General features: G+C 35.2%; 1 protein-coding gene and 1 long non-coding RNA gene across 3 annotated transcripts in view; one reads left to right on the top strand and one right to left on the bottom strand.

The window, feature by feature from the left end:
* LOC133237661 (uncharacterized) overlaps positions 1-14,773 on the bottom strand; it is a 42,464-nt gene extending 27,691 nt beyond the window's left edge. The window contains exon 1 of the long non-coding RNA XR_009733293.1: positions 14,620-14,773. This is a non-coding gene — a long non-coding RNA (uncharacterized LOC133237661). The remainder of the gene's footprint in view (positions 1-14,619) is intronic.
* The window catches only part of NUF2 (NUF2 component of NDC80 kinetochore complex), a 40,504-nt gene extending 21,496 nt beyond the window's left edge, over positions 1-19,008 (top strand). For both annotated transcript variants that reach the window (XM_061399917.1, XM_061399928.1), the window contains exons 8-14: positions 488-584; positions 1,691-1,753; positions 4,028-4,165; positions 6,137-6,277; positions 7,197-7,372; positions 8,302-8,437; positions 18,609-19,008. In XM_061399917.1, coding sequence (XP_061255901.1) covers positions 488-584; positions 1,691-1,753; positions 4,028-4,165; positions 6,137-6,277; positions 7,197-7,372; positions 8,302-8,437; positions 18,609-18,746 — 889 coding nt within the window. In that variant the 3' untranslated portion in view covers positions 18,747-19,008. The remainder of the gene's footprint in view (positions 1-487; positions 585-1,690; positions 1,754-4,027; positions 4,166-6,136; positions 6,278-7,196; positions 7,373-8,301; positions 8,438-18,608) is intronic.
* The last annotated feature ends 264 nt before the right edge of the window (positions 19,009-19,272 follow it).

Genomic DNA, 19,272 nt, shown 5'->3' with positions numbered 1-19,272 from the left:
CATTAAACTCAATAGCAGTCAAGGAAATGAAAATTAAAGTAACAATTCTATACCACATATCACATATCAAAAACTAAAGTTGAGAGCATTCATATGGAAGAGACTAGAACATGTGAAAGTGCTCTTAGGAAGGATTTGTGGAGCAAAACAAATGGATGATACAGTAGAGAGATGTGAGGAAGTGAGAGCCACAGAAAGATGGACTCAGCACTAAAATTAGGAGTGGAGTTAGGGTAGATGTGTATGCAGATGAGTCCATACATAGATTGGTGGCAGAAATTTAGAGCTCATCTGATTTTTATTTTTGCTGGATCACAGAGTCCAGGTCATGGATTTTAAATTATTGTCATGTGGAAGGATGAGAATTCAGAAACATGAAAGCAGATAGTTTTTTTTCACTTAAGTTGTTGAAGAGCAGAGACCTTTTTTGGACTTTCTAGGTTAAGAACTTGATACATCTTATTTTAACTTACTTTGCTGTGTTCAGTTCTGTTCCAGTTGAAGAGCAGGCAGAGTTCAAGCAGCTTTCAGATGACATTCAGGAGCTGCAGCAATCGCTGAATCAAGAGTTTCGTCAAAAAACGGTATCTAAGCAGGGTACCCAAACCTGGTGCCCGGGTATCCAGCCTGGAGGGATGGGGTGGAGACGGAAATGAGGGGGTTTGGGATGGAGGGGCACACGTATACCTATGGCCGATTCAGACTGGTGTATGGCAGAAACCATCACAATATTGTACAGTAATTATCCTCCAATTAAATAATAATAATAATATATCTTTTATATATATTTACGTATATAAAAATAATAAATTAAAACGGTGTCTATTGTTAGACATCTTAAATCTTTTTCAAAAGTTTTTTGTATATGTGATATGGAGGGGCCAACAGCACATTACTTCCAGTTACTAAACAAATAGGATATATTGTTCACCTTACAATAAATATATATTTCTGTTGTCCAGGTCAACAGAATTTTAAGTATTGATGGTGTCAAGGGTATATGCTATCTTGTTGACTAGAATTAAGATTTTTTTCTGTATCTAATCCTGATGTTTGTAAATTGTGCACCGAGGCACCCTGGGTGCTACAGCAAGCCCTCAAGGGTGCTTCAGGATATTTTAAATTTTAAAGGAAAACAACATTCAGCATCTGTCATACACTGCTTGAATATCTAGCTCAAGGCGGTTCACAGTTTCAACAAGAACTCGTGTTACCTTCCTTTCATATCTTTTGAACCTGGGTTTTTGGCTTTTGCCATAATAAAAAGCAAGTGCTGTGTGAATATTATCATGCAATAGGAAATGAGAATTGCCTGTGACCCATGGTTCTAAGATGTGTACAGTACTCAGTTTTACAGTATACCATACCCATCCAATTTGGAAGTAGTTGTAGCTGTTTAAGAATAAAATAAAAATAGTATTTTTCTTTCAATTTGCATGTATTACTTTTTCAAGGGGCTACTAAGTTGTTAGGACATAAATACTCAGTTATTTGAATTTAATGACCCAATAAAGGATCTGTTAGGGATTTATTATGGCCTTAGGGTCATAATGAACAGAGAAAGTTTGAGAATTATCTGGTCTAATCTGTTTAATTCCTCTACTTTCTGACTTCTGTTTTGTGAAAAAGCATTGACTAAATTTAAATCTGTTTCAATCACTGTAAAATAGTTGTTTGCTTTTTTCCCTAGATAGTGCTGCAAGAGGGAAATTCACAAAAGAAATCAGATATTTCAGAGAAAACCAAGCGTTTGGTAAGCATCTTTTCATTTAACTAGCATTTAAGGTTTGAATCTTGTGTGTAGGAGTATTTTAACTGTGCATTATTATTAAATGTTTCTCTCTTTCTTCCCTTTAAGTGAAGCTAATTTAACTTTTTCCAATAGAATAGATGACTATTGTTTTAAAAAATACAGAAACACAGAAATGCATGACAAAAGTAAAAATCACCTGCAAATTCACCAATCAGATACATGTCACAGATTACATTTCTCTAAGCAAATATACATATATATTTGTAATTTTACATAAATGATATTATACTCTATGTGACTCAAACCTGCTTTGTTTCACTTTATAGTATAAATAGTTATCATATCTATATAGATCTCCATTATTTTGATAACTGCACCTTAATGTCGATCCTGTGTCCTATTGATAGACATTCACATTGCTTCTAACTTTTTTGCTATTGAACAATAGCATACGTGTGCTACACACATGTATATGTACATGTATATTTGCCCACCAGGCTGCTTTTTATCTTAGTAGATTCCTAAATGTAGGGTTTTGGGGCTAAAGAGAATTACACTTAAATTTAGCCCATGTTGCCCAACTGACTTCTAAAAAGATATCAGTATAGAATATGAGAGTATTCCTTTCTCTGCATTGTTGTCAAAATTGGATATTTTTATGTTTTTTTTTTCCTTTTTAATCTGTGTCATTCTTATAGAGGAATAAATGTCTCATCTTCATTTTGATTTTTTTGATTTTCAGTGATTTAGACCACCTATTCAGAGGTTTGTTGTTATTTCTTTGTGAATTACCTGTTTATGTTCCTTTTTAATTTCACTTTTTTTTAAACCTCCATGAGTTACGGGTTTTAACTCCATTTGTCTTTCAAATTCATCATGTTTTCTTATTAGAAGGTTCATGTTTTTATGTAGTAAAATTGATAGACTAGCCTTTTACATTTGGGTTTAATTCTATGTATAGAAAGGCCTATCTCATTCCTCAGTTTTTTAATTCCATATTTTCTCATTGTACTTTTATGATTTCCCTATTATTTTGATATTTATATTTTATAACTATCTGAAACTTACTTTAGTATAATATATTCCTTATTTTTCTATCACTCTTTTTATTGCCAGATGTTTTGATCGAGTAGTATTGACTATGGTTCAATTTTATTCATTTCTCTGTCCCATTTAAATCGATATTAAAATCACTTTGTAGTTATATATAATATCAAATTTTAGAATTTTTGTGAAGGGACTAAAAGTGATAAAGAGTCAGTGCTAATATGAGGAAAATGATCTTTAATTCCATAGAGTATTAAAAGAGTAGATAACATGGTATGCTAAATTCTAATAATAAAATAACAAATATATTGTTTCAAACATTCAGTTTTGGCTTCTGAGTTAGTTGATGAAAAAGTGAGAACTTTAAAAAAAATTTTTAGTTAATAATTTAGACAAATTATACAAGTAATACAGTAATACATTCCTGTTGTAAATATATATATATATATAGAGAGAGAGAGAGATGAAAGACCCTCTCCTCTCAGCCAGCCTTACCAGTCCTTTTTCTGTGCTATTACATGCACATGTATAGATGCATATACATACTTGTTGCTATTTTGTTCTGTTTTCATAGGACTGAATTTGTGTTATGTAAGAGAGTTCTCAGAGACCCTTCATTCAGTTCCCCAGATAGTCTGAAATTCAGAAGGAAATTTGTTTTAGTTCAATAACCATATACTGAGTACCTTCTCAGTGCTCTTACTTTATTTGGGTTGTGGGAGAGCAAAAATAACTGTTCACAACCCCAGGTTGCTCAGTTAATTCAGAAACACATATTAAATGCATAATTATAATTATCACGTACATGATGATACTGTTTATAGAAAGAATACAGAGTAGGTAGGAACAGGATTTTCAGAGGTTAATGGAAATTCATTTGCAGTACAGGAATCGGATGGCAGTATTCCGAGATCAGAGAGAGATCGCTTGTAATTGTCCAGACATAAGGCAGACTGGAATTACCAGATTGTAGGGTATAGTAGGAAGCTGGTGAAAGATGACACTGGACTGGAAGGTAAGAGCTACATGATGTTGTACAAGAGAGCCTGATCTCTGGCCTGTAGACAGATGTGAGCCATCAAGCAGGAATGTGATATGGTCAGAATTTAATATGTTGTTCTGACTATAACAAAAATAGAGCCATTTTCTTTTTTCTTTTCCATTATTATAGTGGCAAATCACTAGTTTTATTATTATATCTAATATATTTAAACGTTTTTTCAACAGAATGAACTAAAATTGTCAGTGGTTTCTTTGAAAGAAATACAAGAGAATTTGAAAACAAAAATTGTGGATTCTCCAGAGAAAGTTAAGAATTATAAAGAAAAAATGAAAGATACAGTCCAGAAGCTTAAAAATTCCAGAGTGAGTTTTCTTTTTATTTTAATGCTTTTCTGTCCCTCTTTTATTTTTTAACAACTCTTGTTTAATCATGTGTTAATTTTCTAATTTCCAAATTATCTATACATCTCTCCCTCTTAGACTTTTTGCCCTTGTCTCTAAGTTTTAGCTCTTCTCTAAAGTGGATATAAGAAAAGAAGTATAATTTCAAGACATTTTTTTAAATTATGCAACAAATTTTTTTTTGCCCTGGGTGATCAAAAACAGAAGTGATTTGTCCTCATAAGACTTAGTCACTATATCTTAAGGGAGAATGGTGATAATTTTATAATCAGTTATATAATTTTAAGTTATATACTATGAAAAAGTATAGGATATGCATGTATGGAGGCAGGAAGTATATGGGAATTCTGTACCTTCTGCTTAATTTTGTAGTGTACCTAAAACTGCTCTAAAAACAGTGTTGTTGTTTTTTTTAAGCACCAAAAAGAGAAACAAATAAATAAAAAATAGCATAGGGTGCTTCAATAAAAGCATAATGAGAGTACTCTAGTTTAGTATTGTGAAAGTTAGAGGTAAAAATGGGAAGGAAGTAGAAATTTATGCTTACATCTGAAGGATGAACAGAGGTTATCTTAGTAAATTTATACTCTGAAGAGCATTCAAGGCAAAGGAAACAGCATGTGCCAATTATATGAGGTAGTAGTAGAGAGGAAGTTATATTCAAGGAAGAAAGTATGATGTATAAGAAGGAAAATGGTATGAGATGATGATAGACAAATAGGCCACGGGCAGGTTTTTCAGGATGCTAGATTTTCACAAGAGCAGGAGTGCACCATTGGCTAATTTATGAGTTGGGGATGTTGGAACATGGTATGATTTATGTTTAAAAAAGATAATGAGCTACAGTGGGAGGTAGATTTAAGAGGGGAGAGAAGTGGGTAGACAATTTAGAATCCTTTATGAGGAAAGGTTTTAAAACTATTAATTGAAAAAAAGTTTCTGGTTTATTTCTGAATTTGTTATTTAAGTCATTTCTGATAATTGAGAATTATCTCATGAGAATAGACAAAGATTAATAGAACAGTATTGAGAGCCCAGAAATAGATCTGAGTATTTGAGGTCTATTTATTTGATAAGCAATTTTGGTTCAATTGGCTGTTCATCTAGAAGAAAAGCAAGTTGGGTCTGTACCTTGTACCATTTACAAAGATAAATTCTAATTGGATTGAAAATTTAACAGTTTTAGGTGAACATTAATATTATCTTGGATAGAATTTTTAAATTAAAATTGAAAATCCAAAAGCTGCAGAAAAAAGTAGACCTGTGAAACATATATATAACACATATGATAGGTAAAGGGATTATTATATCCATGATATGCAAAGATACAAAAGAGTATTTACAAATTAGTAGGAAAAAGACAGCTTAATGGAAAAATGAGCAGTGCTATGATTAAGCATTTCACTGAAGACAAAATCCAGCTGGTTAATGAAGTGGGAAGAAGGGTTAGACTCGGAAAGAAGCCTTTGTATTATTGCAGTGCTTGTGGTAAACATGTGCTCATTTCCTAATTTTAGAAGAATTAATCTTTTTGAAATAATTACTTGTAGTAATAGTTATACAGATGAATAGGAAGATTGTAATTGGTAATATAATTGCACAGGAGTAGTTGGGAGTAGTTTGAGTATTAGCAGAAATGAACTCTTTTAAGATCATTACGAATAACCTTTGGAAGGTACTTCAATGAGTGGTTTAGTAAAATTATGGTATGTTTTCTTTGTTCAAGGGTATTTAACAATTAGGAAGCCTAATTATATGTGCTTAGACACGTGTCAGTAATAGTGCTTTGTTACTGACCTAGAAACTTAATTGTTCTTTGCTCTTAAGCTTTCAGTATTAAGTACAGAAATTAAGAGCAAATGAATTGACATTACTGCAGTTTCATAAAGGAGAATGTCAAACTGGTTTCTGTATTTTTTTTTTCTTTCAAAGCAAGAAGTAATGGAAAAATATGAAATCTATCGAGACTCTGTTGACTGCCTGCCTTCATGTCAGCTGGAAGTACAGTTATATCAAAAGAAAATACAGGACCTTGCAGATAATAGAGAAAAATTAACCACTATCTTAAAGGAGGTTTGTACTGTGTGGAATTTTTATGTCTTTTTATTATATAATAGTTTACTATAGTCCCTCGGGTTTGCTTTTACAGAAAGTTGCTATTTTCTTACCGAAAAGCAGGATCATCCTACAGTATAATAGATGTGGCAATGTATGCTCAGGAATAAAACACTATTCTTTTTAAACATAGCAGTAATAGACCCATCGTTACCTTCAGATGAAATGAATAATAAATTAATTAACATAGCGTATTGCCATGTGTATTTTGGGGAAAAGTCATGGAATTTTAAACTCGTTCTGACAGTTGGAAATGATCTTCTAGTCAGTAAGTATAAAGTCCCAACTTAGTGCCTAACACTGTAGCTAGGATATATAAAGAGATTTAAGGTTCATGATACAGACCCTGCCCTGAGCGACGATGGACCACTAACGCCAACATGTTTAAAGTTTCTCAGGCTAGAAACTTGAAAATCCTTTTCACTTCATCATCCCAATCCAAACTGTCCCCAGGATCACTAACATAGACTTTGATGAAAGATTTCTCTTTTGAGGGAAGAAGGCGCTGGAAGGTGAGATTGTCTGGGATATTCTTTCCCAATTGCATACTTCCCTTTTCTCCCATCAAGAGTCAGCAAAAAAAAAAAAAAAAAGAAAGAGATTGAGATCTACTGCTTTGAATTGTTTCTGGGGTCTACCCTTTCCTCTTTCTTCCTGCTCCTTTAATTCAGACCCTCGCCTCCTGAAACCTAGCCTGTTGGCTGATCTTGATATGTTCCTCTGCTCTGGCCCTTGCTGATAAAATGACGTGATAAACACACTTCTCTAGTTTTATCACATTTTGAAATTGTATTTTCAGTTTCATCCTCGAAGACAGTCGTTTGTTTGTAAATTCTAATTTGTTGTATTGACTTTAAATTCATCTCATAAAATATAGAGCCTGAACTTGGAGGACCAAATTGAAAGTGATGAGTCAGAATTGAAGAAATTGAAGACTGAGGAAAATTCCTTTAAAAGACTGATGATTGCAAAGAAGGAAAAACTTGCCACAGCACAGTTCAGAATAAATAAGAAGCATGAGGATGTCAAGCAGTACAAACGCACAGTGATTGAGTATGAACTTATTTTCAATTTAATGTATTAGAAAGTAATTAGAAAAGCCTAATTCATTTTATTTTCCTTAAGATTCCAAACCTTCTCTAATTTCAAAAAGGTATTCCATGTTTAGGTGACTAAAGCAGTTAGTTATGACTCATAATGCTACTACATCTAAATGTATAGAGATGTTTTAGGTATTAGTTTTTTTAATTTATTTTCCTGATAATCACAATTCTGAATCCTTTGCATAATTCGTTAGAAGGGTTCTAGTGCTATTGCTTATTTCAGTACACTTCAGAGCCAGCGAGCCAGAGTTGTATTAGGATAAATCAACTAGTTCATGTTATTGTTCAGCTAGTCTAGAGCATTATAGCATATTTTGAGAAAAAGTCTTACTTTTTAAGTACCAAGTACTTTGCGAGAATTTTGTCACCGTGGTTGTTGGCTAGTATGTTTGGATGTTTCATTGGTAGAATCTTCTTCCCATCAGTTCTAAAAATGTGTTTTTAGAATAAATGCCCCAGATATGTCTATGAGATGACACTATTTCAGTTTGTAAAAGGTATATTAGGATGGTCTGAAGATTTCCTTTCCTTTTCCTCATGCAGATGAAGAAAAAGGGCAGAACCTGGTTTTAATTTGTCACTTGCCTTGCAGGAAAGTTGTATTAATTCACACTCCCACCAAGAGTCAAGAGTGAGTGCAGCTGGGAGAGGTGACTTAAAAATCTCATTTTTAAATAACAGCTTTGTGTGGAAGAGCTTACTCTTCCTGATTATAGCACCACCTTGTGATTCTCATCTGCTTGCTTTTAAATCTTGAGATGTAGGTGTGTCAGCCAAATATTGATACAAATACTCTCTTTGGAATCAAAATTAGATTTAATGTTTGACTGTTTAAATGCTTAAGTGGAATTATAATTTCACCCGTCTCTTTTCCTTTAGAGACTGTAATAAAGTTCAAGAAAAAAGAGGTGCTGTCTATGAGCGAGTAACCACAATTAATCAAGAAATCCAAAAAATTAAATTTGGAATTCAACAACTAAAAGATGCTGCTGAAAGAGAGAAACTGAAGTCTCAGGTGAGTATATGTTCATAAGAAATAATTTCAGATAATCACGTGGGTTTAAAATGTAAATTATGTCCCCCTCATTTTGAAGATTTTGTCAGTTCTTCAGAGTAAAAATTGACCCCTTAGGACTGTTGCTTTTCTTTCCATTTGTAGTATCTTTTCCATTACCCTGGGATAGTTTGCATGTATGTCTCCTCACACTTTTTCCTTACCTTTTTTCCCTGTCAGCACCTAGAATTGTGCTTTGCAGCAAGAGTAGGTGCTCCATAAAGTTTCTGAATTTTTTTGATAATTAACTTAGATGGTGATTTAAAATAAAAGTCTTCCAAAAAATTTTTGTATCTTTTTTCTGGTAAAAGAATCTCAAAAGTGTTTCTTAGGATCAGTTTAGATGTATTTGAGTTGTTACCTGAAACAAAGTAGCTTAGGTCTGTTCCTGTATTTTGAGATTTTTTAATGATAATTTTATCACAATTACCAAGTTACTTTGCCTGTTTCAAGTATATTTATTTTATTGTTTCATAGTCTCAAGTTTAATGTGGACAGGCGTCTTCTACATTTTTATTTTCCAGAATATCAGTACAGTGCCACACATGTTCCCTGCTTCTGTTTTTCCTTGACTGCAAAGACCCAAAGAAGTCGTCTATTCCTACTCTGTTCATCACATTATCATTCTCTCTTTAACCTTTAAAGTTTGTCCGGTAGCCTCCAGATGGTCCCAAACTGCTCTACCAGGAGTCACTAAAAATAGCCCTTTGTCATGTAAAATCCCTTGGCCTCTTTTTTTTCATTTTGCTTCATCTTGCCTACATTGATATCCTACAACCTCTGAAACCTGAAAGATATTTAAACATGCTGTCATTACCTTTCACCATTCACATTTAATTTGCAAGGATTCTTAAAAGAAAGAATCACAGTAAACAATCCCCTCACCTGTTCTCAGGAGTCTTTATCCTCCAAAACATTAGATTGTTAGCATGTGCACATATAAGTGTATATGTACAGCTGAGAATTATCTCAGGGCTGCTTTAAAAGGAAGGAAAGAAAGAAAAAGAAAATAGTTGAGTTTCCTCTTCCATGGTCTACCCTGATTTTTTTCTTTGTTTTTACATTACACTCCAATTACTTTTCTTTTACATTCCAACTACTTTCCTTCATATTTGCCAAGCCTTTGGCCCTCAGTTTATCTCTGGAATGAGGGTTAGAAAAACCTTATTTAATCCTACTTCTTAACCAAATCGTATGAGCAGATTTATTATCACCTCGTCAGATATAATTAATGAACCAGTTACTAATGTAAGTACCTTTTGTCTGTGATCATAAAAGGTGCCTGTGCCTGCTTTAAATTCCTTTTAGTTTTGTGCATATGTGTCTCACCAATAATATTTTAAGTTTCTTAACAATAGTGATCAAATTTTTTACCTTAGTATGTCATGCCAAACCATGCCTAGAATGGTGCCTTATATTGTAGTATGCTTTCCATAAATCTTTGTAGCATGCTGTTTCTTAAAACTAGCAGTGTATTAGAATACAATAAAAATTCAAAAGAATTAAAGATGAGCAACCCCTCATCCAAATATATTGAATTAGAACCATCAGCAGTGGGGCCCATGAACCTAAATTTTTTTAGCATAACTCTTGAGAACCACTGATGTATTCTGCTTCATTGTTTCAGTATTATAAAGCTCATCACCATGCAAGCTGTTCTACTAGGACAGCTTTTAGTTATTAAAATGTTACTTCTTGTTTTGAGTTTAAAATTTTTCATTTCTGTACTCTCAGTTCAGTTCAGTTCAGTCGCTCAGTTGTGTCCAACTCTTTGCGACCCCATGAATCGCAGCATGGCCTCCCTGTCCATCACCAACTCCCCCAGTTCACTCAGACTCACGTCCACGAGTCAGTGATGCCATCCAGCCATCTCATCCTCTGTTGTCCCCTTCTCCTTCTGCCCCCATCCCTCCCAGCATCAGAGTGCTTTCCAAAGAGTCAACTCTTCACATGAGGTGGCCAAAGTACTGGAGTTTCAGCTTTAGCATCATTCCTTCCAAAGAAATCCTAGGGCTGATCTCCTTCAGAATGGACTGGTTGGATCTCCTTGCAGTCCAAGGGACTCTCAAGAGTCTTCTCCAACACCACAGTTCAAAAGCATCAATTCTTTGGCGCTCAGCTTTCTTCACAGTCCAACTCTCACATCTGTACATGACCACTGGAAAAGCCATAACCTTGACTAGACAGACCTTTGTTGGCAAAGTAATGTCTCTGCTTTTGAATGTGCTATCTAGGTTGGTCATAACTTTCCTTCCAAGGAGTAAGCGTCTTTTAATTTCATGGCTGCAGTCACCATCTGCAGTGATTTTGGAGCCAAAAAAAAAAATAAAGTCTGACATTGTTTCCCCATCTATTTCCCATGAAGTGATGGGACCAGATGCCATGATCTTCGTTTTCTGAATGTTGAGCTTTAAGCCAACTTTTACACTCTCCACTTTCACTCTCATCAAGAGGCTTTTGAGTTCCTCTTCACTTTCTGCCATAAGGGTGGTGTCATCTGCATATCTGAGGTTATTGATATTTCTGTACTCTAGTGGACCAAGATCATCTCTCTGGAACAAATCTATACCCTCTTCTACTTAATGAAATTGTGCTTAAGATATTTGAGGATAAAGATCGTGGGTTCTTTCAGCCTTCTCATCAGGTTACTTAGTGCTCGTTTCCCAGCCATTCTTTATATAGTTTAATTTCCATTCTGTTTGCTGTCCTCTAGTCTGTTTCCTGCTTTTTTATTCTGCTTAATATGTAGAGTTCAGTACTGAACGTCGTCTTCCGAGTAATGGTGTCACCAACCCCAGAGCACTATACTTTTGTTAAATGAAGCATAATATCAAGTTGGATTTTTAGCAGCAGCAAAACTTTCGATGCAGTTAGTTGTTCAACTTGGTAAGTTGTTCTAACTTTACCTTTACGCAGATGACATTGTCATATCCATTTGTTCCAAAATAGCTTGGGAGAGTCTCTAAGTCCTGTGATGACATTGAGACACATTTTGTCAAAAAAACCCCTTTAGCTTAGTTTATAATCATCTTTCATGAAAAAGAAAGAAGGATGTGTTAAAATTGCCAAATTTTTCTTTTTGTAATTTTGTTGGATCCTAATGAGCCTTCTTTTTCATTAAATATTCCTTTCCATAGACATTTCATCACTTCTGACTTCAATTGTCATCTTTATTTATAAAGCTTTCAAAAATCTGTTTTTCCTATTCTGTCCACCTCAATTCTACTCCTTATTTTAGTTGCCTGATGGATATTTTCAGTGGATAAGCTTATCATTACAAAATAACATTTATGAAATTTAACATCTTTCAGTGTCTTCTTCCTCACCCTCACTTTGTTCTTCCCCCTCTGCCTCTGTCTCCTTCCCCTTCCCTTTCCCTCTCTTTTTCATTTAGCTTCCTCATATTCTTCATTGGCATCATCATTTTCAAAATATCACAAGAGTTGCAGTTTTGGATTTTCTTTAGATAATCCTGATATCCAAACAGTCACCAAGTTAATGTTATGACTTATAAAAACTCATTGATAACTATTCATAACAACTGTTTTCTAATCATATTTCTATCACATAATTTTCTAATATTCATGAATTGCAGCACAAACTTGCTAAATTTATTCCTTAAGATTCTCCTGCATCAAATCTGCCCTGAATCCTAAGTATAGTGAATTTTTCCTGTTAAAATATGACTCTTATTGCTACACTTTCTTGTTTAAAACCCAAATTCCATGTTTTCCTGTAGTTATTCCTACATTTAGTCAACCATTCAGCAAACGGTCTATATACCTACAAGATTGTTCTTGTTCAGTCACTGAATCGTGTCTGACTCTTTGCGGCCCTATGGACTATAGCTCACCAGGCTCCTCTGTCCATGAAATTCTCTAGACAAGAGTACTGGAGTAGGTAGTCATTCCCTTCTCTGGGGGATCTTCCTGACCCAGGGATCAAACCTGGGTCTCCTGCATTGCAGGCGGATTCTTTACCATCTGAGCGACCAGGGAAGCCCTATATCTCCTGGAGTTTCCTCAAATTCATGTCCACTGAGTTGGAGATGCTATCTAACTATCTTATCTTCTGCAGCTGGCTTCTTCTTTTGCCTTGACTCTTTCCCAGGATCAGGGTCCTTTCCAGTGAGTCAGCTCTTTGCATCACGTGGCCAAAGTGTTAGAGCTGCAGCTTCAGTCGTTCCAATGAATTTTTGGGGTTGATTTTCTTTAGAATTGACTGGTTTGATCTCCTTGCAGTCCAGTGGACTCTCAAGAGTCTTCTCCATCACCACAATTTGAATGCATCAGTTCTTCAGCACTTAGCCTTCCTTATACTCCAGCTCTCACATCCATACATGACTTTGGGAAAAACCATAGCTTTGACTAGGCAGATCTTTGTCAGCCAAGTGACATCTCTGCATTTTAATATGCTGTCTAGTTTGTCATAGCTTTCTTCCAAGGAGCAAGTGTCTTAATTTCATGGCTGCATTCACCATTTGTAATGATTTTGAAGGCCAAGAAAATAAAATTTATTGCTGCTTCCACCTTTTCCCCTTCTATTTACCATAAAGTGATGGGACCGGATGCCATGATCTTAGTTTTTTTGATGTTGATTTTCAAGTCAGCTTTTTTATTCTCCTCCCTTGTCAAGAGGCTCTTTAGTTCCTCTTCACTTTCTGCCATTAGAGTGGTATCATCTGCATGTCTGAGGTTGTTGATATTCTCCCGGCAGTCTTTATTCCAGCTTGTGATTCATTCAGTTCAGCATTTTTCATGATGTTATCTGCATATAAGTTAAGTAAGCAAGATGACAGTATACAACCTTAACTTGAGTAATTTTGAACTAGTCAGTTGTTTCGTGTCTGGTTTTAACTATTGCTTCTTGACCTGCAGAAAAGTTTCTCAGGAGGCAGGTAAGGAGATCTGGTATTCTCGTTTCTAAGAATTATCAACAGTTTGTTGTGATCCACAAAGTCAAATGAAGCCGAAGTAGGTATTTTTTCTGAAAAACTCTGTTACTTTCGCCCTGATCCAACAGATGTCACAATTTGATCTCTGATGCTCTGCCTTTTCTAAACCCAGTTTGTACATCTGGAGGTTCTCTGTTCACATACTGCAGACTCCTCACTTGAAGGATTTTGAGCATAACCTTGCCAGCATGTGAAATAAGCGCAATTGTACAATAGTTTGAACATTCTTCGGCATTGCCCTTCTTTGGAATTGTAATGAAAACTGATTTTTTCCAGTCTTGTGACCATTGCCAACTTTTCCAAATTTGATGACATACTGAGTACAGCATTTTAACAGCGTCATTTTTAGGATTTTTAAATTGCTCAGCTGGAATTTTGTCATCTCCACTAGCTTTGTTCATAGGAATGCTTCCTAAGGCCCACTTGACTTCACACTCTAGGATGTCCAGCTCTAGGTGAGTGACCGCACCATTGTGGTTACCTGGGTCATTATGATCTTTCTTGTATTATCCTTCTGTTTTCTGTGTATTCTTGCCAACTGTTCTTAATTTTTTCTGCTTCTGTTGGGTCCTACCATTTCTGTCCTTTATTGTGCTCATCTTTCCATGAAATGTTCCTGAAGAGCTCCCTAGTCTTTCCCATTCTATCATTTTCCTATATTTCTTTGCATTGCTTCTTAAGAAGGAATTACATTAATTCTTTCCTCAACTATTTTTAGAGCTTCGTCAGACAACCTCTTTTCTGTCCATAGTTCTTCAGACACTCTGTCTACCAGACTTAATCCCTTGAATCTTTCATCACCTCCACTGTATTGTAAGGGATTTGATTTAGGTCATACCTGAATGGCCTAGTGGTTTTACCTACTTTTCTCCAATTTAAGCCTGAATTTTGCAATAATGAGCCATAGCCAGCTCTGGGTTTGTTTGTTTGGTTTTTTACTAACTGTATAGAGCTTCTCCATCTTTGGCTGCAAATAACATAATCAATCTGATTTTGGTATTGACCATCTGGTGATGTCTATGTGTAGCATCGTCTCTTGTGTTGTTGGAAGAGGGTATTTGCTATGAGCAGTGCCTTCTTTTGGTAAAACCCTGTTAGCCTTTGCCCTGCTTCATTTTGTACTCAAGGCCAAACTTGTCTGTTATTCTGGATATCTCTTGACTTCCTGCTACTACTGCTGCTAAGTCACTTCAGTTGTGTCCGACTCTGTGCGACCCCATAGACGGTAGCCCACCAGGCTTCCCCGTCCCTGGGATTCTTCAGGCAAGAACACTGGAGTGGGTTGCCATTTCCTTTTCCAATGCATGAAAGTGAAAAGTGAAAGTGAAGTCGCTCAGTCATGTCCGTCTCTAGCAACCCCATGGACTGCAACCTACCAGGCTCATCTGTCCATGGGATTTTCTAGGCAAAAGTACTAGAGTGGGGTGCCGTTGCCTACTTCCAATCTAATCCCCTATATTGAAAAGGGATGTCTTTTTTAGTTCTAGAAATTGTTGTAGTTCTCATAGAACCAGTCAACTTTAGCTTTTTCTGCATTAGTGGTTGGGGCATAGACTTGGGTTACTGTGATATTGAATGGTTTGCCTTGGGAACAAACCAGGATTGTTCTGTCATTTTTGAGATTGTACCCAAGTACTCCGTTTCGGACTCTTTTGTTAACTAAGAAGGCTACTACTCCATTTTGCTAAGAAATTCTTGCCCAAGTAGTAGATATAATGATCATCTGAATTAAATTTGCCTATTCCTGTCCATTTTTAGTTCACTGATTCCTAAGATGTTGATGTTCACTCTTGCCATCTCCTACTTGACCACATCCAATTTACTTTGATTCATGAACCTGACATTCCAGGTTCCTGTGCAGTATTGTTCTTTATAGAGTGGTATCATCTGCATGTCTGAGGTTGTTGATATTTCTCCTGACAGTATTTTTTTTTTTTTTTGAAGAATAATTGCTTTACAGAAGTTTGCAGTTTTCTGTCAAACCTCAACATGAATCAGCCATAGGCATATATATATTCCCTCCCTTTTGAAGCTCCCTCCCATCTCCCTCCCCATCCCACCCCTCTATGTTGGTACAGAGCCCCTGTTCGAGTTTCCTGAGCCATACAGCAAATTCCCCTTAGCTACCTCTTTTACATATGGTAATGTAAGTTTCCATGTTACTCTTTCCATTCATCTCACCCTCTCCTCTGGCAGTCTTTATTCCAGCTTATGATTCATCCAGCTCAGCATTTCACCTGATGTTATCGGCATATAAGTTAAATAAGCAGGATGACAGTATACAGCCTTGGACTTTACTTTCACTACCAGACACATCCATAAGGGAGCACTGTTTCTGCTTTGGCCCAGCTGCCTAATTCTTTCTGGTGCTATGAGTAATTGTTCTCCACTCCTGCTCGGTAGCATGTTGGGCGCCTTGTGACCTGGGTCACTCATCCTCTGGCATAGTATCTTTTTACTTTTCATATTGTGCATGGTGTTCTCCAGGCAAGAATACTGGAGTGGACTGCTATGTCCTTCTCCACTGAACTACATTTTGTCAGAACTCTTCACTGACCCATCCATCTTGGTTGGTCCTGCACAGCATGGCTCATAACATCTTTGAGTTACTTAAGCCTCTTTGCTGTGACAAAGCTATGATCCATAAAAGGGATCTACTAGGTAGTAGCCTTTATATTTGATTCAGAGAATAAGTGTGAACAAAGAAGCCATGATCTCTACCTTCTAGGATTATTAAAGTTTTGTGTCTAAGCTAATCGTTTTCATTGTTTAAGGTGTAATGAAAAAATATATTCTCCATATAACTTTCTGTGGCTCCTTTCAGATATCGTTGATTTCTCTCCTCACATACTATAGCATTATTAGTCTATTCTGATCTGTGTTGTCCATAGCTACTAGCAACATGTGGCTGTTTACACTTACATTTAAATTAATTTAAATAAAATAAAATTTAAAATTTATTTCCTGGTTTATACTAGCTATATTTCAAGGGCTGAGTATCCAAACTAGTCTGGATTGTATGTTTCATAGGGTAGAAGAGCATAACTGCACATCCCATTGTACTGTTATACCACCTTCAGTGCTGTTGTAGGAGGCCTCAATAATATGTTGGTTGATGAGTTAATACATACTTGGTGGATAAATGGCTATACTGGCCGTAAAACTCCATAGATATTATATAATCCTGATATCTCTGATTTGGAAAGTGAGGTAATTACCTAGACCAACGCTGTCCCATAGAAGTTACTGCTGGGAATGTTCTGTACTACTGAGTATGGTAGCCATTAGGTACTTGTAGCTACAGTGCGTTTGAAGGGTGGCTAGTGCAGCTGAGGAGCATGCAACTGTTTAAATGTAAATTTAAATAATCACATGTTCCTAGTGGTTGTCATGTTAGACACTGTAGAACTAGAGTTTGAGTTTAAAAGTATTTAACTTCAGCCAAGCCATCACAGTAAGACTTACTTATTATGCAAGTTAATATAAAATTCCACTTGGGTACAGAGTTAATTGGAAACTGAAATACGTAGCTTTGGTGAGGGCTCTGATCTATTGGTTTAACATCCTGTGAGGATTGGCTTGGAACTTCAGATGTTCGTTTGCTTCTGTGGACGTGCGGTAGAACTGGGCTTTAATATTTCATTCATTCGTTCATGTGGCTCTACCTGCCAGATTTGGTTCCTCCTTGAGAATACAGTTGCCCTCAGGAGAAAATTGTTCCTCTGAGTGTGTCTAAAAGGTTGGTTCAGATATTTACAGATTATATATCTTTATTTAGCTACACTTCATTTTAATAGTTTCTCCTGAGTAATGTCTTTCTACCAAATTTATTCAGCTTTCTTTTACTATGAATAAGTGCATATTCCTATATAGAACCATGAAATTAAATTGATCTGTAGCTGCTGATTGTGCCAATTTTTAAAAATGGTGTTTATATAAGCTAGCAACTAATTCACCTTATTTTTCCAATAAGCTTTAAGAAATAAAGGTGTCAAAATTTTTTAATTTATTTCCCTAATGATTTATATTCCATCATAGTTGTAGTAATTTTATGTCTGATTAGATGTTGGGAATCTAAATACACTTTTCTGTTTTTGTATTATGATTTAATAATGATCCATGTTTAGATTTTAGGAAAGTGTTTAGCCTTCACCATCTATTTATATTCACTTAATCTAGAGCAATAGTTCCCAGATTCCCAGCAATAGTTCTTGCATAGGTAGCAGTCTCTGGAAATAGTGTTGTTCTTTTTTGAAACATTTTGAATTCTTACTATATTTAATTATGACCTATATAATTTGCTCAAAATCAGAGAGTATCTACACTAGAATTTAAACTAAGATAAGGACTAGCTATACTATGGGTTTAAGAAAAGTTTAATGGAAACAGCAGTTAAAATTGAGAATATTTATAACCATTTTACCCATTTATTACTTTTTTCTTCCATTGGAAAAGGCCTGCTGTTTTATTTCAGTTGTGGAACACCTTTTATAATCTTTCAGAATACTACTTTTTCTTGTATCAAAATTTGAGAATTGTTTTGTGTAAGAAAAATCAATAATAAATGGATCAAAATTGCATTTGATAAGCATGAGATAAAAGATAATGCATGCAGACTAATTGGTTTATTATTTTATTCAGTCTATAAAAATTGTTTTGTAGTTTTTTCTTAATTCTTAACATATCCATATAGGTTTATATGAAAATTCATTATTGCTTATAGTAGGACTGCCCGATCAGTTTATTAAAACAAAAATACTGGTGTATTTTTCAGTCCTGTAGATTACTTATTAAACCTGTTTACATGTAATTTAAATGATCAGAGTCAAATACAGAGGTTATAGCTGTTTACAGAAATCTAGGTATTTGCCTGGTAAACATGAAAAGCTCCAAAGTAAAAACTTTTCTTTGGTTATTAAAAATATGTCCTTAATGTCTTAGAATTCAAGCCATTGTTAGTGTCTCTGCTTTGCTCTTTCTGAGTAGCTGACTTTTTGGTGCATCCGTGTGGCTTAATAAGAGTAGGCACACGTGTGTCTGTATGTGCACGTGCATAAGATAATGTAGGCTTTAAAATATTATGAATAAATATGAATGAGACTGTTGGAATTCTTTAATTCACTTTTAGTTTTGGTCATTGCATGGAATAATCCTTGTTGTATTTCATTTTCTACTTAGGAAATATTTCTCAGCTTGAAAGCTGCTTTGGAGAAATACCACGAAGGCATTGAAAAGGCAACAGAGGACTGCCATGCTAAAATAGATGTGAAAACAGCTGAACTGAAGAAGAAAATGTTCAGAACCCAACCTGATTAACAGAATTACACATCTTTTTATAAAAAGCTTGTCAACTTTTAATTTTATATTCTGAAAGGGAATAGTTAAGTTGAAGTTAATGAAAGTATCAAAAGTACTAAATAATGTTGGCTCGGTCATTTTTTATATACTCTCATAGATTATTATTTTGTAAGATAATACATTTATTGTAGACTTCCATGAACTTAAATTGTGCAGGTATTCATGTCTCTGCTCCTTGTTGTAAGTAGTGGTTGAAATAAACAATTGCATTTGAAATTTCTTCCCCCTGTTATTTTCATGGCTTTTGTCGCTTTGTTTGTCAACATACAGAGGTATAGTATTACTGAGCCCTGGCTTTGCACTAAGCATTGTGGGATCTCATTTGATCTTCACTCAGGCAGCTCTAGGTAGACATTTTTATAACTACTTGATGGGTGAAGGTCCTGAAAGAGTAAATAATTGAACCAAAATTTGAATTGTGCTTTGTGTAATACTGAGGTCTGGAATGTTTTTACTATACCATACTTCCTAATGTAATTCTTTG

Source organism: Bos javanicus, chromosome 3 (assembly GCF_032452875.1).
Source record: "Bos javanicus breed banteng chromosome 3, ARS-OSU_banteng_1.0, whole genome shotgun sequence".
NCBI classification, from domain to species: Eukaryota; Metazoa; Chordata; class Mammalia; order Artiodactyla; family Bovidae; genus Bos; species Bos javanicus.
The sequence above is the reverse complement of the archived record's forward strand: the minus strand, read 5'-3'. Positions and strand labels throughout refer to the sequence as shown.